The sequence below is a fragment of the Apis cerana genome, linkage group LG13, assembly GCF_029169275.1.
Source record: "Apis cerana isolate GH-2021 linkage group LG13, AcerK_1.0, whole genome shotgun sequence".
In the NCBI taxonomy this organism is placed as follows: domain Eukaryota; kingdom Metazoa; phylum Arthropoda; class Insecta; order Hymenoptera; family Apidae; genus Apis; species Apis cerana.
Genome location: NC_083864.1, coordinates 4311631 through 4335664, shown reverse-complemented (window position 1 = coordinate 4335664; position 24034 = coordinate 4311631). Strand labels below are relative to the sequence as shown.

The window sequence follows — 24034 nt, the reverse complement described above, 5'->3', positions numbered from 1 at the left end:
GTTTTTATGGGGGCTTACGGTTGGCTCGCGCGGGGAAGCATAAACGCTCGCGATGGCCAAGATACCGAGAGGGAGAGAGCGTTGGTATGCGTTGGTGAGCGTAGTCATGGCGACGACTAACCGAGACTAAGCGAGAGAGAGGAGAGGAAAGGAAAAGGCTGAGGCCAAGGAACGAGTTTCTCTCCAAACCCAGACGATCGTTTCGATCCCCTTTGATTCCGTGCCGAGTCGCTCGAACGGGAAATGGCCCTAAACAGAAGTGCGACAAATCGTCGAGGCCCAAGGGTCAATTTGAGAAACCTCCGGGGAAAGGGTTTTCGATCCTCGCGATGCTCGACGTTTCACCCGCGCCACCGCCTCCTCCTCGTCGCGTTAAGAACGTCGCATCAACGTCGAGTCCACGTTAACTGATTGGCGTGGCGATGCAGGCTGCGATGCGGGCGTCTGTACCTCGGGCTTATGCACCGAGCGCCGGCTCGAGAACGGCGAAAAGAGAGGGCGAGAAAATATCCAGGAAATCGACTCTCGTGTACGCCGCTCCGAGTATCGTAATGACCGGATTGACGTCTAATTAAAGCACCTGCTGATTAGCGCTGCTCGCGCACCCGGTTAACGAACCTTCCTGAATTTCGAGAATCGCGTCGAAACGTTCGAGACACGTTGGATATATATATACATATACGTACATAAACGTATAATTAGTCGAAAAAATTTCGAACGTTGGACGTAAATTAGAAAATCCTTGTAAAAGGATTCCCGTTCCAATCCACCTCGTCGCCCGCTCTAATATCTTCATATCACGGATCATCCTGTTATCACGGCCATTCCACGCGTATATACCGTGAGCAAGTGAGGATACACCGAAACGAACGGGTCATCGTTTCCCCGACCAGGCAATAAATACCTGGGGAGAGGAGAACGGCGTCATTTTCGGGAGACAGTAACGCTCCTACGTAGGGGCAGAGGGATAGGCTGGTTAATTTCACTAGGAACGCGCGACGATCCGAAAATAAAACCGGAGAAAGAGAGAGAGATGGATGTCCGTGGACAAGGAGAGAGGGGGGGGATAGGTGGGAAGGGGGGAGAGCGAGAGAGGAGAAACCCGTCCTCGGAGGTTTTGTCCCTGTATCGGCTGCCGGTGGTGGTTGGCAGTCGAACCGGTGGTGCTATTAACGACATTAACGTTACTCGGGGCAAACACGGCCCTATATCATCCCGGGCCTGCGGAATAATAAACAATAAATTTCGGTGAAATACGGCGTCGAACAAGCGTAACCCATTTGTTTGCGATAAACTGACCCCGCAGCTAGTCGAACCAGTCTGCACAACCATCGTCTCTCACGTCGTTTCACCCTTGCTCTCCTCCTGTGATACCTGCAGCATATCCCTCCCGCCCCTCCCTCCTCGCCTGTCCTCCTCCTAGGACACTCCGGGAGGAATGTCGCTGGAGGAGGATTAGATTTCCTCCCGTGGAATAGGATATAAAATTCGAATGGAACGGCGGAACGGAGTCGCGTGGCTCTCTCGAGAAAGGTAAATTCACTCGCACTGGGTGGCGAGGATGGAAATTTAGAAATTTCTCGAAGAATTTTGAAAGAAAAATTGAGAAGAGCGGCGAAATTTGTTCTTTTTCTTTCTTTCTTTCTTTCTTTCTTTCTTTTTATGCCAAGGATCGCCGAGAGTTTAATCAGAGCAGGGAGCAGCGCGCGCGAATAAATGCAAGCCGAGCACGAAACGCAAAAAAGGTCGGTATTTTCCGCTCGAAAATACGATCGCGTATGTTATCGTGCCAATTAACAAATTGGAATGGGTCCCTTTGGATTCTCGATGACCGCCGTTCATTGCCATAACTGTCTTGCTCGTGCCATAAACACGGCCAGCCTCGAAAAAGGAAAAGAAAAAAGAAAAAAAAAAGGGACGAGAGGAAAGTGTCGGCCGCGCCGAAGGGGGAATCAAGCGAGATGGGAATTCTCGAGCGAATTCTCGAAATTCATTCCGCTATACGCCTCGATCCGATGCGTAGTCGTCGATCTTAAGAAGAAAATATCTTTTTGCTCCAGCAAGACGACGTCTTGTTTTCAGAAATGCGTGGAAGATAATTTCGTAGAGGAGAGAGGAAAAGGGGAGGGAGGGGAAAAAGTAACAAGATCCGAAGTTGGCAGGTAATCGACTAATCGGCCCCCGTGGCGCAAAATATCGCGTGAGGATCGGCGAGGATCCTTTTGGGCCGTGGCTTGCGGGGTTATTGGCTGGTAAAGCTTACTTGAACGTTAATAACAAGGTCGTTTCACACCGGATACTCGATTGCACCGGTGGCAGCCTGCCAATAACTCCGCTCTCCTCCATAAGGAGTGCGTTTTAGGTAATTGGCCGTGAATATTATCTTACCCGGGGGTTAACCCGGCCCGGGTAGGCCGAGAAAGGGAGAAACCAAACCGCGATACCTTCCACCGTTACGTTCACGAGGGGGATTATTTTTTCGTCGATCGCCCACGTGCCATTTCGAGCCATTTCCAGATTGACGCTTTCTTCCTGGAAGATTAATATTTCTCGAATCGATCCACTATATATATATATATATATATATTTACATACAGGCACAAATATAAGAATTATAAATTACAAATTAATTGGAATTATAAATGAATCGTGGCGCCAGGGAACGCCTGAAAACGAGCACCGATCCGAGAAAATTATTATTCCGACCGAGCTTTTGAATCTAAGATGAAATAGCGAGTCGGATATAATGAAATCTCTCGTAAAATAACGAAACGACACGAAGGTTAGGAATTAGTTAGCGCGGTGGAAGGCTGGCATTCCGTGGGCCGGGTTAAAATTCGAAAGAAAGGAGAGGTTGGAGCACGACGTTTCAATTAAACAGAGTTTTTCGATTCCGGTAAGGAGAGAAGGCCCACGACCTTGGCGCGCGCTGAGATTAATCACGCGTCGGATCGTTCCTTGCCGGCCGGCAATTAATTAAACGGTCACGGTTTAGCAAGAGCCGGCTCTATTCACGAGATAGCTTTATCAATGCCCGTTTCCCTTTGCCACCCGCGTTTCTCTCGTTTCCCGCGAACCGAGAAAATTCCTCGCTGATGTACGCGCAAACACTCCTCCTCCTCCTCCTCCCTCCCCACGAGCACGGCCGAGTGTAAATCAGTCGAGGAATAGAGTCAGGTGCGAGACACCGCGTGGGCGTCATGGCGGTTTGACCGGCCGGGACACCGAGCGAGTCGGTTTCCGCGTGGAAAAACGTGGAGCGAAATGGAAACGAAATTGCAGCATTAGGATCGAGGCTGGGATTAAGCCGGGGAAAGAGTTATAACTTGTAACGGACGACTTGTTTTTGACGGTTAATGGTCGAAAAAGAACGCGCGTGATTTATTTATTGATCGAATCGAAAAAATCGATCGATTTTGCACGGATTCCTTTTTTCTTTCTCTTTCTTGCATCTTTCGATTCGATTCGAAAAGTTGTCCCGAAGAGAAACGTGGATACACGCTAGGAACGAGACGAATACTGGTTAACCGGTGATTTCTCTTTTTCTTTTTTTATCGATTAAAAAAAAGTTTTATTCGATATCGAGGCAGTTGAACTTGATTACGCATTACGAGATAATTAATTTGTCGATGGTTGATACATCGGGATATATTATATATTGCGATTAACGATGGTAGTAGGGAACGATGGTTGATTCCAAACGACAGATTTCCGCGTTATCGTAGCGTGTAACATGGTCGGTTGATACCTATCTCTCGAGCAGCAGCAGCTCGTGTTTCATCAAGATTGATCCGCGTCGACAAACCGGCCGCGTTTCTCCAATTTTTCTTTTCCGCCTCGGCGATCGAACGATCGATCTATCGATCGTCGAGCGGCTTTTCGAACACCGAACAGGGCATAATTTGAATATTTCTCGCGTGTCTCGAGCCCGGTTGTTTCCCCCGTCGTTTCCATTACCATTAACAACGAACAAGTGCTTCTTATAGAGCGCACTCGTTATCGCTCGCTTTAATAATAGCGGCGATGCGACAGAACAGAAAGGATTCGTGAGCGCGAAAATTAATAATCGTGCACGTTTGAGCAGGCAGCAACTGTTGCAACAGTGAAATCCAAGAATGTGAAAAATTCATGCGAGGATAGATTGGAGGATTCCAGCATGGAACAGTAAATAGGACAAATAACAAAAAAAAAAAAGAATTTCGAAAGCTTGGAACTTTATCGCGTCGATCGAGTCGAAAATCCTCGAAATTGATATTTCTTTTTTCTCTCTCTCTCTCTCGCGGGTAATTGTTTCGCCCTCGCGGGCCTACCCAGGAGGCCCGCAATTGGCGCACGCACTTTGGAGGGTCGGTCGATAACAGAGAAGAGAAAACAAAACAAGGGAATAGAGAAAGGAAAGAAAGGAAGAAAGGGAAAAGCAGCGACGAAAGAGCAGCAAGAAATCTAGAGGAAGGCTCGTTAGAGAGACGGAAAGAGAGAGAAAAAAGAATCAGGATAAAGAAGCGTATAGCTGGCGGACCGGCGCGGCGCGGCGCGTCGCGCGTCCTCGTGGGGCGTGAAACACTTGAAAATCCCGGTTATGCAAAACATAGGAAAATGGCCCTCCAGGCCAGGACGTTAGGTGGAACACGTAATTGAAAGCACTTTAGAAACCCTACGGCACGCACAACGAGCACTCGCATTTGCATTCAGTGGCAGAGAGAATGCCTTTTAACCGAAATGACTGCGTGTATATGACAAACGCCAGGTTTATGTGCCGGAACGATGGGAATATTTATTGGCGCGAATTAATGTCTCCACTCGTCCGTGGCGAGCGTTATATTTATTAGGACATTTCGCGGCGGCTATTCGAGCCGGGCTGGCGAATAAAAACAGCTATCCACCGGGAAAAAGGATACCGAAAAACCCGTTCGTCTCGTTCGTCTCTTCCTCGTTCGTTCGTTCCTTCCTTCGTCCCTCGTATCTCGATCTCTCCACGCCTAATCGTCCGTAGATTTCCTTCGCGTGTAATCACCATGCATTTCCCCCAACGATCGACTTCGACAACGATTTGGTAAAGGATTGTAAACACGGCTCAACGCGGTTGCTTGAAAATTGTACAAGTAGAAAAATGTAACCGTGAAATCGGTTGGAAGATCTATCGCGTGTCGTTTCATCGCGGTGTATGATTGGAAAATGAATGACAGAGAGAGAAAGATAGAGATAGAGAAGAGAGGAAAAAGAGGAAAGGCGATGATCCACGCAGAGGATGCATGCAAAGTACACACAAGAGTGAAACGATGTTGTTCTTCTCGTGGAAGATTGAATTACCTGATTCGTATCTTTCGGCTCTTCGATATTTCGTTCAATTGGGTAATCGTTGTTGGTAAAATTGAAAAATGAAACAACAAAGAAATCATACGCTCTCGATTAATATACACATGTATATTGTAATATATTCGAAAGTTACCACGACGATTCGTTGCCATGGCAAAACATGTATTTACATTACAGTGCTTACGATTTAAAAAGAAAAAAAATTATCGGTAATTTATACAAAGCTTTCGTAACCATCTATCTTTCGCTTTGCATGCTCGTATACGTAAATATGTTATATGATGTTATATCGTGTGAAAAAAAAAAAAACAAGAAAGAAAGAAAGGAGAACGACGTTTGTATCTTCTTGCATTCGTTTGTCGAACGAAAATTGTTGTTATTTAAAAAAAAAAAAAAAAAACTCGTTCTTAAACAATTCCAAAAATCTCGATCGTGGCAACGCGATTGAGCGACTCTTTAAGAAGAGTTTCGTATCGAGCTAGGCGATTAAAAAATAAAAGAATTGAACAAATATTCTTGCTCGATACTTGACCAAGAAGGGAAAAAGGGAGGAGAAATATAAGAGAAATATGATAAAAACAAATCGGTCCCTCCTTTCCGTCGATCGGATTTCACGCACTTCGAGACGACTCGAAGAAAGCTCGAGATACCGATACTGAACTTCGCCCAAGAATGGTGAAAAACTAGGGACGCGAGAAACTGGCTCCCTGACAAGTATCTGTAAAGTTGCGCGTGGTTGAAGTTTGGCCGATCGGCCGATCGATCCGGGATTTCAAAAGCCTCTTATCACGGCATGATTGCAAGCGAGAGGGGAACTTATTAAAATACGACGACGAGAAGAAGTTGGAAGAACCTCTTTCGCGTAACAAATTTCGATTCCCCGTCGTTCTCCCTTCGTTTGGCACGTCAGGCACAGATCGGTCGCGATTAGTCGGCTTTTCGAATTTTCGGTTTAAAGGTTTCCTCGCCAAGCGGGAAAGCGTAGAGAAACGCAATACGCGCGTTTCGCGGATTGCTCGATCGATGACGATCGAAAAGCGAAGGAAACGGATGGCGGTGCGGTACTCGAACGAAAATGGGAAGAGGAAAAGAGGTGGGAAGGTGCGCGTGTAACCGAGTCGCAGATGAGAACGATAATTATAATTATAATAATTACAGTGGTAAAGATAAGTAATAGTAAAGATAATAATAATGATAATATTAATAATAATAATAATTATAATATTAATATTAATAATAATAATAATAATAATAATAATATTAATAATAATAACGAAGGGAAAAAAAATCATGGACGATAATGGTAATAACATTAATAACGACGTCACAGTAATAAAGTAAACGAAATAATATGCTGATAAAACGTACTTTATTGTAATGAGTACCCTTGAAGTTCTCTCCTTTCCTCTTTTTCTCGCGTGACAAAGAAGGCACAAGGTTTTTATAATACCATAAAAGAAAGAGAAGGATCCGGGGTTAACAATCAACGGCCAATCTACTTCCACAACAATTTCCCACTCTCGCATACGAACACACAAAACTCTTCTCGGTACACCGAAAGGGATTCTTTCGTCTATGTCAACTATGTTCGACTGTGGGGGAGTGGGGGAGGGATGCACGATATGCGCGATAAATATTGTTCTTGTTTCTTCTTCTCCCGTTCCATTTTTTCCTTCCTTTTTTCTTTTCCTTCTTCTTTCCTTCTTTTTTCCTTTTCTTTTCCTTTCCTCTATCTCGTTCTCTTTTATCTCGATACGCATTCGGGATTTCGCTGCTTCTAGCTTAATCCATCTCTAGCGATCGTGTCGTACGTGCACTTTTTCTCTCTCATTCGTTCTCATTCATTCTCTCTCTCTCTCTCTCTCTCTCTCTCTCTCTCTCTCTCTCTTTTCCTTCCATATACGATATTTTCGTACATACATTCGACGTTCAGTGAACGATGCGATTAAAAATGGTAGGGAAAAGAAACGGGTACACGATAGACGTCGAACGAGACGTCACCGAACGGCCAGAAGAGAAAAGAGGAGAATATTGCTGATAGAAAATATGATACATATCTCTTATTCTAATTCTAGTTAGTATATAATCTATTAATATGTATATATATATATATGTATACACATACATATACGCATATAAATATGTATATATATATATATATTTATATACACACACGGTTATTGTAATCTCGTTCGATTTTCTGTTTTCTTTTTCCCGCGATACACGTCTTTCTCTACTTTTCAAATCATCATCCCCTTTCTATCGAGTCCCAACTATACCCTGCTATTTCTTACACGCGAGCTAAATTGTGCAGCATTCAACCTTTTTTCATGCTTTATCACAGTAAGAAGTTTAATCAGTTCGCGTTGCTTCTCGCTTTCCTTTCTCTCTCTCTCTCTCTCTCTCTCTCTCTCTCTCTCTCGTTCATTTTCTTCCATTATCGCTCTACTCTTCGCATTTCGTTCGCGTATAATGCAACACCCATTGACAAATCATCGATACATCTCCATTCTTTTTTCCGAATTTATTCCGCGAAGACCCCTCTTCTTCTTGTCCCTCCCTCTTCCCTCGTCAAAATCGCGTTTCCGTTTGATTCAACGAACGACTTATCGTGCCTCCTCCGTGTCATCGCGTCGATAGAAGGAAAAAAAAAGAAAAAAAAATTGAGAACGCTCTCTGCAAACGAGAAGAAGAGGCGCGAAAAAGAACTGGGGGGGCCGCAGGGGCGCAGATTCGTCGCAAGCTTGGGAAGAAAACGACCGGAAGTCCTCGGGCGTACGATCGACGAGGACGCGCGCGATTCCAACGATGGTAATATCTTCCGTGAATCATATATCGATCGCTCAAGAACGCGATTACTCGCTCCTTCCCTTTTCTTTTTCTTTTCTTTTCGTGTATCTAATTCGCTAACTAGTACACGAGCTGCTCGAATCCTTGATGATTGAATACTTCGGATCGCGTTTGAATTGTGAAAGAAGAAAAAATTTTTTTTTTTCGATTGATTTTATTTCTCTTGGTTATTATTTTTTCGTTTTCGTTATCTTCTCTTTTTTTCTTTTCTTTTCTTTCCTTCCTTTGTCATTTCTCCAAAGATTGCGAGAAATCTTCGACGATCTCGTCTCAGCCCCCACGGCCTCCGAATCAATTCATCAGCGTATTATAACAATCTCAATATGTTATTCTCGCGGTCGATCTTTTTTTGTATTTTTTTTTTCTTCTTTCTCTCTCTCTTTTTCTCTCTCTCTTTCTCTCTTTCTCTCTCGTTAGAATATCATCTTCATATTCTCAAAGTTGTCCCACGTTACGCACGTCGTCCTCTCTTCTGAATCTAAGCTATCCTACGAGGTTATTGGTTTCATGTTAGGTAATTGCAAGGTTGCTAATCGCAGTTTTTGGATATTTATTTCTATCGGGACGAGTGGGATGAGTCAGAAAAAAGTCTCGTGGTTCTGGCCGCACGTTCTCTCTTCGTCTCTTCGATGCGATCGGAAGAGCGAGTTCAAAACTCGAGCGAAGATCTTGTATTTATTTATCCTCGATCGACCATTTCGTTCATTTCCACGACGAAATCTTAATCGAATCGAAAGAAAAACGCGCGAGTTGGAGAGTGGGAGAATCGAAGAGCGATACAACGACGATCGATGCCGATGATCGAAGTAAACGTCGAGGGAAGGAGGAGGGAAGGGCGAGGAGGGGGAGAGAGAAGGGGAGAACGGCCTACGAGATTCTCTTGACTCAACCCGCGAAACCCGACACGTTTGAACTCAACATTTATCTCTTGATAGACTGAGACTCACGAGAAATAAATCTTGAGTGTAAGCCGCTCGAAATTCCCTACGTTCTGGACCCTACGCACGAAATTCGGATCGAAACGAGAAAGTAATCGGAGAAAGAAACGGAAAAAGAAGAAGAAAAAGAGAAGGAAAACGAAAGAAAGAAAGAAAGAAAAACGGCGTAATCGAAAGAAACGAATCGAATAGAGAAAAATTCGATCGATCGAAACACTTGGAATCTTGGAACAGAAGATAAGGAAGGATATATAAATGTACACAAAAGAAAAAGGGTTTCGCTCGACCAAGAGGAAAACAAAGGTGTTACAGAGTCTCTTTGCATCGTGCTGGTTGCCACATCGAACGAGTTTCTCTGTTTACCAACCACGTCGGTCGACCGTCGTCGTCGAAAACTTTCCTCGTAAATCTTCCCAAATACCGTTAATCTCGCGTGCGACGACCCTATCGCTAGACGAATTAATCTCGTCTAGTCGATCGTCTGTTGATCTGAAGGTAAACGCGTCCAAATATTTCTACGTGCCCCGTCTAAAACCGGCGATAAAAACCTTAAATCGTTGGAAAAGACGATCGTTCTTCCAATTCCGATTCGAGAGACGAGAAACACGCGTAAAGGAGAAAGAAGAAGAAGAAGAAGAACGGGAACGCCTTCTCTAATTTATCACGATAACGATAACTCACGTTCGAACGAATCCTTCGTTTAGAGAGAATAGAAGGGATTATAGAAGAGGAGCGATTAATTGATTAATAGATCTAAGATATTTCCCTTTTTACGCGAAATCGATCGATTATTCGATAAAAATGAAAGGAACGACGATAATGATAACCACAACTACTGAGTAAATCATGCGTTTCGCTCGATCGAGCGTTGGATCGAGGATGGCTCGTTATCTCGTTACGTAAAAATCTGCTCGCAGTCGTAGCCTCGCCGTTACTCGGCTCGAACTACGGAGCGTGGAGGTCCCTTTTTTTTACTTTTTCCTTTTTCTCACGTCGGTGCTAATTGTTACGTATGTACTCAGGATTGATCATTAGGGTCCAGAAGTGGAAATGTCGTAGCGATAATGTTAGTATGCAAATGCAAAGCCGCAAGAATTGCGTATAGAAAGCGTGGTGAATTGCTTTATCGAGGGTGTTGGTTGCGCGACATATAATCGTGCCAACGTTCGAGTTTAAACGTCGAGCGTAAAGGAAAGCGTAAGAACATTTTTTCCACGAATACCTTCGACAAATCAAAACTCGAACGTTGGATCAAGCTTACATCTACCAAGAGAGAGGGATAAACCGGTTCGCTAATTCGCGATAAAACTCAACTACTAGCGCGACTCAACTAACTCACGGTAGAAAAGTAAAATCGCGCGGAAATCGAGGACGGATATTATTATATCGCGGTTATATCGATGTTGGATGAACTCGAACTCGACCAAGGTTTATCCCGTCCCTCGAAGGTAGAAAGGGAGTAGAAAAATGCGAGTTCGAAGCCTTCCCGGACGAACAGAGAGAATATTTCAATCCTTCTCTTTCATCCGGCAAGACGCCGATACGAAAAGTCGTACACCCGCGAGTAGGCAGAATATTCTAAAGAGATATTAGGGGGAGGGGTGGGGGTGGGGGTAAAAAAAAAAAGAAATTGGGCTTACATGTGCGTCAGAGGTGGAATCGCCGTGTGATGCTGCGCCAAAGGATCGGGAGATGGTCCAGGTGAGTAGACACCGGCGCCATGTTGGACGACTCCCTGTTCCACTCCTTGAGGCAAATACATGGAGATCATTTGCCTGAGATCACCCTGAGTTTGTTGGGTCTGTTGTTGCCCCATGTATTCCCGTTTAACTATTTGCCCCCCGGCAGCGGCCGTCGACGACGCGCCCGTTGGCGTCGGTGTGTGTATCCCACCGCTCGCGGGACTCGTCGGCTCCGATTTTATGCTACTACCGCTGGGACTGTGGCTCGACATTTGAGATCCGGGCTGCGCTTGATGATAAGGTGAGGGCGAGCCACCCGGCACGGTGGTGCTCCCGTAACCACCGTAACCGTTCATGTAACTGTTTATCGGGCTCGGGCTACCGCCGCCCATGTGATGGCCCATGTCGTACCTCGGGTAGCCGGCCGCCGAAGCGGCCGCTGCCGCTGCCGCGCCGCCCATGTGGCTCCCGTACGCGACGTGTTGCTGGTAGGCAGCCGTTGGATCGTGCATCATGTATCCGTTCGGCATGTAACCGTTGGGCATTTGGTATACGTCGCGCGACAATTGGGTCTGCTGGGGCCCACCGTTACCGCCGACTTGCCGTTGATCCACACCCAGCATCCCACCAACGCCCGCCACTCCTCCACCGAGGGGGAATTTGTCCTTCTTGAGCAACGTTTTTGTCTTGCGCCGCGGCCTGTATTTGTAATCGGGGTGCTCCTTCATGTGCACGGCGCGCAATCGTTTCGCCTCGTCTATGAACGGGCGCTTCTCCGTTTCGCTCAGCAACTTCCACTCGGCCCCCAAACGTTTCGATATCTCCGAGTTGTGCATCTTGGGGTTCTCTTGGGCCATCTTTCGCCGTTGCCCGCGGGACCACACCATGAACGCGTTCATCGGCCTTTTCACGCGATCGATGTTGTTGTTCTTGCTGGTGTTGTTGTTGTTGTTGGCGGATTGATGGTGGGACGTCTGAGACTGTTGTTGGGGGGGTTGGTGAGGATGGTGTTGGTGCTGCTGCTGCTGTTGGCCGGCGTTTTGCTGGGCCAACGAGTGTATCGTCTGTTGTTGCTGTTGCTGTTGCTGTTGCTGCGCCGCCTGCATCGACGCGTAATGGTGTTGCGGTGTTTGATGGTGGTGCGGCAAGCCCAGGCCCAGACCTCCGGTGCTCGGTGGACTTCCAGACAATGCCGGGCTGTGCACAATGGAGCCGAGGCTGCCGTAAGGCGAAACTCCGGTATGATGGCCCATTGGCGATACACCTTGGTGCGGTGGCATTTGACCGTGCAGGCTGCCGCCCTTCAGGTCCGTCTCCATCGTGAGCATTTCTTCTTCCCGGTGCCCGTACAGTTTGCCGCCGTTTACTTGTACCGCTCGACGTCAAGAAATTCGACGAAACGCCGAGAAGGACTCGTGCACGCTTCCTCACGGTTGATCACTCGTGCCGAATCCTCCGTTACCACCGCGCCGGGCAAACGAGTCGGCGGCGTGTTCGCTGTTGCGCGCTACCCGCGAACGCTACGCGACCAGCAATGACAATATCCTTCTTCTTTTCCCTTCTTCGCAGCAACAGGATGACATGGAAATCGATTTTCCCGATCTCTTCTCGATCATAAGCAAAAAAAGAAAAAAAGGGCAGGGAGGGGGGAGAAAAGAAAGAGGCAAGTTGCTCGCCCCTTTTCCACCTTCCCTAACGCACCACCGACGAGAAGTCGGCGATCGGTACCGCACCGACACTCTTCTCTTCCACTTATTTTTCGTTCGCGACGATCGCGACGAACGCGCACGTGTACGAAATTCTATCCTTTCGTTCGTCGGTCCCGTTAGAATCTTTGTCCGCGATCGATATATAAAAAGAGTCACCTCGTGCGATAAATCCTCGTTTGATCACGTTGTAGTCACTTCGTTGAACAAGCACAAACGATATATATACATATATATATATATACGTATGTATGTATGTATGTATATATATATACACGTGTGTATGTATATATATATATGTATATATATATATATACACAATCGTCAGTCAATCGAGCACACGATCACCGTGCACTTATTCGTTTAACCAATAATCAACGGCACGATCATTCCTATATCGGTATACGGGAAATGTGATTCTCCGCTTGATCACTCCGATATCACCGATTTTGTTCCTTTTTTTTCTTTTTTTTGAAAGAATCGTGAAAAGTCATCCACGTTGCGCATCCACGAGTGGATGATCGAACATCGAACACTCTTCTTCTATCCTCATATCAACACGATTTCATTCCTCTTCCTCTGGTCGCGCACTCTTCCTCCTCCTCCTCCACCTCCTCCACCTCCTCCTCCACCTCCTCCTCCTCCGCCTCCTGTTCCTCCTGTCCCTCGTGGGCCGCGACTCTACGCCTCGATCGCCGTAATTGCAAGCGCTCGAACTGCACGAATCCGCACGTTTCACGGCAAAGTCCGATCGAGAACTGGCGAACACTTTTTTCTTTCTCGACGTATATTTCCCTCTTGCTCCGTTTCAACTCGTCGAACCCGCACGAGAGCTCGTTCGTGACTGGCTGCAGCCTCGCGATAAGCTCGACGAATGGGATCGCGACGATGCAACGATACGCTGGGTCCTCGCGATTCCTCTCCGTTCTTCGGACTATTCGATGCGGACGATTCTACCCGATCCGGGGAAACAGTTCGATCACATCACTTCGCGTCGTACACGCATAACCGATCCCCTCACTTGCGGTATACGGACAAATTTTCACTTTTCGCCGCACTATAGTCTTTCCTGCGAACGTCGAGAAAGGAAGGAAGAAGGGCGACGATGACGACGACCGTCGTCGACGACCCCTCGCCGTCCCACCTGATGGATACACGCGTGCTGCTGCTGCTGCTGCTGCTCCGTGCACCGTTGCGCACGTACTTTCATCCGTGATCTTCCTTCTCCGACTCGTCGTCGTGCTCGTGGCCCGATACGACTCCGATTGTCAACGTAAAATTTCTTAAAGGCAAAACGAGAAGACGAACAAGTATCGACGACCTCCACTCGCCACGAAAGAACGGAACCGTCTGAGCATTTGTGGATTTCGCCTTGGGGTCCCACTCTCGGGGCTCACTTCCTGCCGAGGCGGCTGTCCCCCTCTCTCTGTTTCGCTCGCACTGCGCTCGCCGCCCCTCCTCCACGCTACCCTACCTGTCTTGCTACCAGCAACCATACCCAACGGACGGACGGACCAGACCCGAGCCTACCAACGGCAATCGATTGGCACGCAAGCCTGCCATCATTTCTCTCGACCAATCGCGCGGCTCCCTTCGACGCCGAAGGCGGCGCCATTACTCCGTGACGTCACACCAACAACCCCCCGACACGACCTCTCGCGGCGATGCTTTCACCCCTCTCGCCCTCGTCTCAAACACCGATCGTCTCCTCTCGCTTCCACCAGCTCCGATCCTCGCTCCCTCTCGCTTCTCCCTCGCTTTCTCTCTTCCCCGACTCGACCACCATCCTTCCTCCTCCACTCTCTCTCTCTCTCCCCCCCATTTTCTCCTCCCCTCCCCTCTCCTCTCCTCGGGTCGCCAGTCTTTCGTCGTCCACGCGTTCTTCCGCTGCCCGCCACTCACCCCTTTCCACCCCCGGACACGCATGGAACCTTCGTCAACGCTGGACCCTGCCTGCCTTCTTCTCCTCCTCCTCCTCCTCGCCGCCAATTTCCTCCCTTTCGTAGTCGCCTCGTGTCGTTTCCCTACGCTCCACGCGCGAGATCAGCGCGTGTCTCTCCTTTCTCACCCCCTCTTCGTTCTTCTCTTTCTTTATCCACGACGGATCCACGACGACACGACACGACACGCCGCGCCGCGCCGCGCCGCGCCTGCCTTTCGCGCGCGAATCGTGTCGCGCGATTTCTCCGCTGACCTTCGAATTCCATGGCCTAACTTCGATTTTCGCGATTCGGGGGGGAGGAGGAGGGTTAGGCGAGAGAGGGGAAGTTACAACCCTTACAACGCGTACACGTTTTCTTCGATTGGAGGCCAGCGTGTGGAGCTCGCAGCGTGTGGACATAGTGTAATAGTAGCGGTAGTAGTGGTAGTAGTAGTAGTAGCAGCAATAGTAGTAATAGTAGTAATAGAGAGACGGAGTAGTTTTGCAAAATTGTTGCATGTAATGTAAATGAAGACGCGAACGTTTCAACAGCGGGATTCGTCGCGGTGTTAGTCGCGAAGGGAACAAACGTAGACGCTCGATAACTGCAACTGTCCGCTCTGTACACGTGTGTAACAAGAGTATGTGTTCTACTGCGCAAGCAATCGTAATCTTATCGCGTTTTTTTCTCTCGTATCAGCGCTTTCTTTCTACGATTTTTTTATTTTTTTATTTTTTTATTTTTTTCCTTTTCGAAGAAAGCCACGAGTCGATTCGTTCGTCATCTCTTCGTGATGACGACGACGATGATGATGATGATGATGATGATGATGATGATGATGATCCAAGACGAGCTTTTTACTTTACTCCGTTTCCTCCTTCGTTCGTTCGAAATTGATCGTAAATTAAAATCCAAGTCGCGTCCTCGTATCGTTTAAACACACTCGACTTTCCGTACCTAGTCGAAAGTCGTACGAACAAGTATCTCTCCTTTTTAGCTAATTTGCCGATTGCATTAGCTTGCCTCGTCGCGCTTAGTCGTATTCAAATCACCCATTATATTCGCTCGACTTGACCCATTTTCTCCTCCTCCTCCTCCTACCCTTTCCCTCTCCCTTCTTTCTTTTTCCCTTTTTTTTTTCCCCTCTTCTCCTCCTCTGTTCGTCGAATCCTTCGAGCCTCTCCTCGGTCACCAATCTCTCTCGTTCGTGAAATTCACAAAGCGGCTGACGATGCTTCTCCGTTCGTGAAAGAACCTTCCATCGGCCGATGCGACTCCGTTTAAGCGCGGCTCATGCGTAGGACCTGTTGCCGCGGCACGAAAGCCAGACAAAGACGGGGAGAATCGGGGCGGGAGAAAGGCAGAGAAAGAGCGAAACGCATAATGGAAGAATGCGTCATAGATAATCGTAGCGCAACCCCGGCGTGGCCCGTGCGTCACCGACAATGAAAGTAACGGCAGCTCGGATGGAGTTCCATTCGAACGTTCGCCGTCGTTCAATTTCGACGAATCCCACCATGCCTCTCTCTCTCTCTCTCTATTTCTCTTTTTTTCCCTCCCTTTCCCTTTTTTTCTTTCCCTTCTCTTCCATTTCTTCTCTCCCTTTCTCTCTTCGTTTCCACCCTTCAACGCACGGTTTCCTCGGTGAAATTCTTCGTCGCGACAATTTTTCCAGAGCCTTACTTGCTTACATCCTTCACTTCCTCTCTCCCTGCGGTAATTAAAACGAAAAAAAGAAGAAGAAGAAGAAGAAGGGAAAGAAAAATCTAATCGTCCAACTTGGATAATAAGAATTTGGCGATACGAGCGGTGATGGAGTTGGAAAGAGGTGTTCGACGATTTGAGAAATCGTTGCAATTATCATCGATCGATGTCGCGCGATCGAGCGGACAGCGGCTGTCTCGATAAGCCGACAAGGTCGTCTCGATAAGATTACCAGGGCCGATAAACGAAGTGCAAGGTCCCCCTGAAATGAGTCGATCGATCGATCTCTCTAATCGTCGGGGCTGACTCTTGCGCCTCGTTATCTGCTCATACGCGAGATCGTCACGAATCGCTTCCGTCTCGCGACGGGCAATAAATCAAAACGGGAAAGGGTAATCAGGGAAGCATTGTGACAGTGCGGCGTAACGAAAACCGCACGAGTGACGCGAGCAAAAGTTACGTACGTAAGCGGCGCGAGTTGGTAGGAGTCGTGGCGGTGGTCGAGATGCGACGACAATGCGGCCTCGACTTCGACTCGGGGCCGAATATTAAGGAACGGGCGAGAATTTATTGCTAATTGTTGGTCAACGTTCAGGGAGAACTCGGCAATTGAGAATACGGTTGGCAGTTGACCGTAAACGGTACCCTTTGTTTGTCGGTCGATTGCCATCCAGCCATTCTGACCGAGTTGGCGTGTATACCTGGACCCCGCAACGAGCCCCGAGAATAATAAAGCTATGCCAAATACCTGGCCGTAGAATCTACAATTTGCTGCTATGACTAATTAGCGGGACAGCCAGCCGGCTTTTCCCTCCTTCCGCCCGCGAAAACTTGCGTTTCGTCACCTTTAAAGGTCGTGGATTATTATTACCTTTACTTTCCTCTCCTACCTGCTGATCGTTCTTCGCCACTCGAGTTTCGAACAAATGAAAAGCTTATTTGTGAATTATATTCCTGCTTGTATATGTGTATATATATATATATTTCGATCCAAGAATTGACGAAATAATACGTTACGTTACGTTATTTCTTCGATCCGCGTATTTCGCGTTAAAAGCTCGATTCGAAAGCATCGATTATTATTCCCTTGCCAAGTTCCTCGACTCGTTATCGACTCGTGATCGCTCATTCCATCGTGATTAACGCGAGAGGTGAGAGAGAGAGAAAAAAGAATAGGAGAGTGAGAGGAGAGAGACACGATGGAACAACGAAATTCTCATTTCGTTGGCGGGGAGGGAAGGGGGAGCAGGGCAAAAGCGCGCCGCCACGCGGTTGACAATCTCATTTTGCGGGAAGACAATCGCGCGATCGACGCGAACGAGAGCCGCATCTCCGCAAATTTCGCGAAAATTATCGCGTCACAAACGTGGGCCCACGTCCAACCTGCGGACAATGGACGATTCGAACGGCAGTTGGAAAACACCGACGATCGTTCGGCCGATGATTAAATGCTCGATGATCCGCGCTCGTCGCTCGTGATTTTCGTCGGCCGGAAACGGCACAAGTGGCGCCATAAACCGCGCGGAATAAGTGGATTGATAGATCGTCGCCGATGGAAAATCGCCGAAGGAAGTGAAAAAAAGTGGAGAAGGAGAGATGCGAAGAGAGAGGGAGAGAGAGGCGAAAACGACAGTCTGGAAAAGACAGAGGAAGAGGAAGAGGTGATCGCTGGCGGCGGAAGTTGGAGAGGAGAAACTGTACAATAAGTCGAGCCCCGACAATGGAATACCGCGGGCGGTCTTTGTGATTCAAATCAATGTTTGTGATACTCGATGGCACGCTGCTTTTGTGCCGGACGAGCTTTCGTTTAAGCGGATACGTATGTACCTGCTACGTACCTATCGAATAACGCGCGCGATTTCAATGCCTTCCCCCCTCCTTGCTCCTTCTATCTCTCCCCCTTTTCGCTTACCCCCTCCCCCCCTCCCTCCATCCTCGTTCACTTTCTTTTAATAAGTTAACAGTTTACACGAGATCGTCATTGTGCCGTTATTACGCGTGAATAATTGGATTTGCGGACAGAGGATGGATTTCTCCGGGTTGGAGAATGGAGCGAATCGACACGAACGCGCGCAACTTGCCACCTTCAGTAATAACGCCACGTGGCGAGTGGACGCGTTTGCGAGAATTGTTCTCTTTCGACACAAATTCGAATGGAACAGTTTTTTCCCTCCTTCTCGAAAAATTGAGAAACGAGTCTCGATTCGATCGATCGAATTTCTCTCGAGATTCTTTCTCGAAACCACCTCCCCCTTTTCTTTCGGTTCAAGAGAGCGGCACGATGGGGTCGTTTCGCGGTAGATAATTTTTAAACGGATCGATGGGTTAAAAAACTCTTTAGGATAGTTTTTTTTTTTTGAAACGAAAGTGAGGAGAGGCCGACGCAAACGGGAGAAACCATTTTCGCGTATCGAAAGAGAAACCGCGAGGTTGGTCGCGGCACAATGGCGTTTGTATACGCCATTGTCGTTCACCATTATCTTCGTCCCATTAACCGCGTTTATGCGAAGGCGGTCGACCTACCCGGTCGTCCACGCTCGAACTTCTATCGTTTTCGTTCGAAGAGAGAAAAGCCGCTGTTGTGGGTGGACGAGGCGCGCAGAGGGTGGAAGAAGCCTCGAGGAGGGAGTGGGTGGTGAGCAGGAGAGGAGGAGACGAAAATGAAAAAGAAATAAAAAAAAAAAAAGAAAAGAAGAAAAGAAAAGAAGAAGTAGAAAAAAAAGGAAGAAAACAAGGAAGGAATTCGTGGGCGTGCAATTGCCAACAGGTGATACCATTGGGGGCCTCCTTTTAGAGGTGGAATAATAAGAGAAAGGCGGACTGTGTGTCGACGGAAAGAGAAAGGGAGAGAGAAATGGGGTGGAAATCAAGGGGGGGTAATGGCGAAGCCGGAAGGGTGGCTAACAAAGTCTTTATCGTTTCGAGGACCGATTACAAAGCTCGATTGTTACCATTCTTCGGGACCTAAATAATCTGGCTGCACCCGCCACGCTCGGTCAATCTATCGTTGGTATATATCTGTATATATATATCTGTATATATACACACTGGTCAAAAAATTAAGATTCTCTCGCAATTTTCGATATTTTTTTTTTTTTTTTCATTTTTTCCCGCGTAGACGAAATTTCGTTTAATTATTTCGCGTTTATCCTCGTTTCGCAATAATATCTTGTTACCAACCCAATCGATATGACGTTCGGTTAAGAATGTCTGGAGTTTATTCGAAACACTTGTACACACATCATCAGTCATCGCATTAAAAAAAACAGATTGAAAGAAAAAAAAAAGAATTGTGGATTATTTGGCAAAAACACGATAAAATTAAGCGACTCGGTTAATCGGCATTTCCTTGAACGAGGGGGAGAAAGCACGAAATAAAATAAAAAGAAAACAACGGGAGTTATTAACTTTGGTAATTAATAAATATAGAATCTAATAAAGTTATCATTAAATATTGTCCAGGCTCGTTCGGTAATTCTAATTTTTTGGCCAGGGATTTTATTGGCCCTTAAAATTTCCACTCTTTTTATTGTACGGTAATCCATGGTTGTCTTAGTCACCTATTAAGTAAACAGCGTCGTTTGTTTTATGATACATCTTATTCGTCATAAGTCATTCCCTACAATCCTAGAAATAAGTAAGAACGAAAAGAATCCGGAAATTCTTTTTATGACTATTTTTATTGTTTTTTCTCAGTTTTACAATATCATTGACACGATTGCACGGTTCACACGATCATAAAAAAACCATAGATGCGGCCGCGGTTGATGGAAAATTACAAATTTTTCTTTCAACGTTTCAACGTTCCCGTATTCCGTCTCTCTTGTAATATTAATCCAATTCTAAAGTATTTCAACCGTGAAACATGGGTCAATAGGATTAGTCAGTCAAGCTAGGGTTTCGCCTCGAATTTGGCCAGGGATGCGTAAACATACTTTTGCAGAGAGAATTATTGCATTACGAACAGAGCCCGCTTTACGTTCATTATCCTTTACGTTAACGTGATGCTGAATGACTCAGCAAAATAAATGTCTTAGCTTAACCCAAGAATTACATTTTCTTCGTCATGTCTGACGACGATTAACCATAACTAACTGTAAATATTGACACATAACGGTTGTTTGATTGATTACGAAGAGCGAATTACATTCCAACATTCTTCCAAGTGAATTTTCTTCGCTGAAATCACGAGACGTAAAGGAACGACTATTTTATAATCGGTATAAGTGAAAATGACTTGTGTATTTATATATATATATGTATATATATATATATATATAAAAAAAAAAAAAAAAAGAAAAAAGAAAAAGTAAAGGATTTGTCTCGGATTTATCGTTCAAACAATTCGAACAAATGGAATTAACTAGTGACTAATAGTTTGACAATGTCGAAAACAAGAAAAGAAATTCTAAAATTGTGACAAAACGGACATACATTTCCAAACGAAAGGTGTAGCTTACATCGAAAGCTCCTTAAATCTTTTTAAATCTCCTTAAACCTCCACGCTTATAGAAATTTAAAAATTTACACTAGAAACGTATTTCGTTTAGAAAGAAAGTATACAAGGTATATACTATTTAACGTTTACGTAGACGTATTGTCGAGCCTAATATACGAAGATCTAAACGAGATAGTCATGGTAATGGTGGCGATTATAACGGTGAAAATTTCTCACGAGGGAGAGAAGATCGTCCCTTGCGTCTATTAAGTTGCAAACCGATCCTTGGATCGGTCTCGCGGGACGATTAAAAAGGGCGACTCTTGCGCACAGGTGTACAAATAAATTTGCGCGGGAATCCGATTGGCTCGGCTCCGGTTCTGGCTGCATCATCCTCTCTGATTGCTAAAATCAGACGCGCGTGCAACTGGTCGCGCGAGCGACTCGTTGCAACCAACCCGTTCCACGCCGATTATAAGCATTCGCGCAAATCAGAATCTCATTGCGCTGTCATCGGCCGATGCTTACTCGGCTCGCGAATATATACATATATACATCCCATTCTGACGACGTGATCTTTCCTTCCTTGGCAAGCTGCTCGTTGCTTTCTTTCCCAACTTCCCATCGTCCTTTTTTTTCCCTCCATCCTCCATTTTTCCCCTCCATCTTTCTTCCTTCCTCTTTCTCTCCAACCATTTTTCCTCCTCCTCCTCCTCCTTCTCCTCTGGGAACTAACGTAGCGTGGATGAAATCATCGACCGCTTCAGCGTTTCGACGGCCAATTTAACGATCATTCATCGACTCGCCGAGCGTATGAAACGCGCCTGTGCCAAGAAATCCACTCGCGGATAGACGGTTGTAATTATGTCAATTGCGGCCGAGGTTTAATGGAAAATGGTGGGATATTTTTGGGAGCATTTTTTTTTTTTATTTCTTCTTTTTTATTATTCGAATCGAACGTAGGAGTATTCCAAATATATATATATATATATATATATATATATATATATATATAAAAAAAAAAAAACTCTAGGAAACAGACAATGCATTTCGACGACGCTTTGTTCGAAATTAATCCACGAGGGTGGTATCGCAGACTCGGCACAGGTCGATTCCCCGCTTTAAAATACACGGTGGCGATGCTACACTTAATCCGTGACCTGTCATCGACGACACCCAGGACACGATCCTATTCACCGGATGCATAACGAATTCCGAAGGATTCGTTATGCATCCTGAATGTTGGCCAACGGATGCACGAATCAATGCGTTCGAGGTAGTATTTTTAAATATTTTTCTTTTTTCTTCTTCTTTCTTTTTTTTTTTCTATTTCACTCGCGCGCGTTATGTATTCCCGTTATGTAGGGGCGCGTGAAAAAATAATCAAGAACGAGAATAATCAAGAGGAATAGATTTCGTCGGAACGGAAACGATTTCCTGTAACGACACGATTCGAACGTGATTCCCACGTTTCTCTCCAACCACGAGCAGGAAGTTGAGAACCCCTGGCGGGGGTCAGGCCTCGTTTTTCGCAAGCCCTCTCTCCCCCCCCCCTCTACCTCTCCCCTCCCCACCCCACCCCTCTCCTTGCCCCCTCCATCGGTCCACAACCGGGTCCCATAGTTTTGCTCTACATAGTTGAGGTGAGTCTTCGAGGTAGACCGTGAAGACGAGGGTTCGGAAACGAGCGGTGGATGGAAACCGGCCACGAAGGGCGAAGAGGGCGGTCCCCCCCCGGCTCGATATTTATTGCGGGGATGCGTGCCGGCCAGATATTATTATTTGTACCGCGGGTATAATTCAACCGGGTCGTTAAAATTATTTTATTACTTGTTCTACAATCGCCGCTCCCAGATTCCGCACCATCACCCTTCTCTTTCATCATCTATAACCACGCTCCTCCCTCCCTCCTTCCCCCCAAGAATTCTACGACGCGAGAAATTTTCCTTGATCGATCTATTTGCTTTGGATTAAGAATTTAACCTTCTTTATAGTCACATGTACTGTACAGAAAATCTTACACGATATCATCACCTTTATCCACTTTATTCATTATTTTGCTTTTATGTGTTTCAGAAGGATTCCTCCTATGCCTGTACATGTTTCCCTATATGTTAAAGGTAAGTATAAAATAAGTAAGTACATTATATTTTTATAATTAGATTTAAGTATAAAACGTTTAAAAAAAGCTTTTAATGAAAAATCATATTTAAAAGGTACGTATATAAAAGATGAGTATAAAATAGATAAATATATTATATTCTATAATTAGATTTGAATAAAATGTTAAAAAATTTTTTGTTATAGAAAAATCATCTTCAACATGGGAGAAATATATCAAGGCGAGCAGAAGCAAGTATTTTACAACTACAATTTTTTAAAACTATTGTAAATAAACACTATATAATGTAAATAAATGTAAATGTAAATGTAAAGATAAAAAATGTAAAAAATTTAAAACATGAATAAAGATACAAATTTTTTTAAACAAATCATAGTTTCCATTTATTTTCCCGATTCCAAAATTCCAAAAATTATCCAATTTTTTAAGAGAACTTACATTCTCCTGTTAAAAAATCGAATTTTCAGGCTATAACGTTTTACCGTATACTGAAGAATCATGATTAAAAGGTAAGTAAAAAAAGGTAAGTATATTACATTCTATAATTAGATTTAAGTAAAATGTTTAAAAAAATGTTTAAAAAATGTTTATAAAAACATTTTTTCGCTAAAAAATCATCTTTAAAATAAGGTAAGTATATAAAGGTAAGTAATGGTAAGTATTTCACAAATATTTGAAAATTTTCGAAAATTTTTGTAAATAAACACTGCAGAATGTAAATAAACACCGCAGAATGTAAATAAACAAACCCAAAATGTAAATAAACATTGAAAATGTAAATAAACAAACCAATGTTTGTAAACAAACCGAAATTTCAACTCCCAGGCCCAGAATTCTTTAAATTTTCGAAAATTTTTGTAAATAAACATTTCAGAACGTAAATAAACAAACCCAGAATGTAAATAAACATTGAAAATGTAAATAAACAAACCAATGTTTGTAAACAAACCGAAATTTCAATTCCCAGGCCCAGAATTCTTTAAATTTTCGAAAATTTTTGTAAATAAACATTTCAGAACGTAAATAAACAAACCCAGAATGTAAATAAACATTGAAAATGTAAATAAACAAACCAATGTTTGTAAACAAACCGAAATTTCAACTCCCAGGCCCAGAATTCTTTAAATTTTCGAAAATTTTTGTAAATAAACATTTCAGAACGTAAATAAACAAACCCAGAATGTAAATAAACATTGAAAATGTAAATAAACAAACCAATGTTTGTAAACAAACCGAAATTTCAACTCCCAGGCCCAGAATTCTTTAAATTTTCGAAAATTTTTGTAAATAAACATTTCAGAACGTAAATAAACAAACCCAGAATGTAAATAAACATTGAAAATGTAAATAAACAAA

General features: G+C 45.1%; 1 protein-coding gene across 7 annotated transcripts in view; it reads right to left on the bottom strand.

Annotated features, from left to right (window-relative positions):
- Positions 1–14257, bottom strand: part of LOC107998775 (transcription factor Sox-2) — a 92830-nt gene extending 78573 nt beyond the window's left edge. For 2 of the 7 annotated variants that reach the window (XR_009832356.1, XM_062083665.1), the window contains exon 1: positions 10745–14252. Coding sequence is in view for 4 of the 7 variants with exons in the window: in XM_062083665.1 (XP_061939649.1) it covers positions 10745–12114 (1370 nt within the window). In the remaining 3 variants the exon portion in view is untranslated. Of the gene's footprint in view, positions 1–3540; positions 8655–10744 lie in introns of those variants that run through there. The other 5 variants (XM_062083667.1, XR_009832355.1, XR_009832354.1 and 2 more) reach the window with 5 other exon arrangements.
- Positions 14258–24034: the final 9777 nt, after the last annotated feature.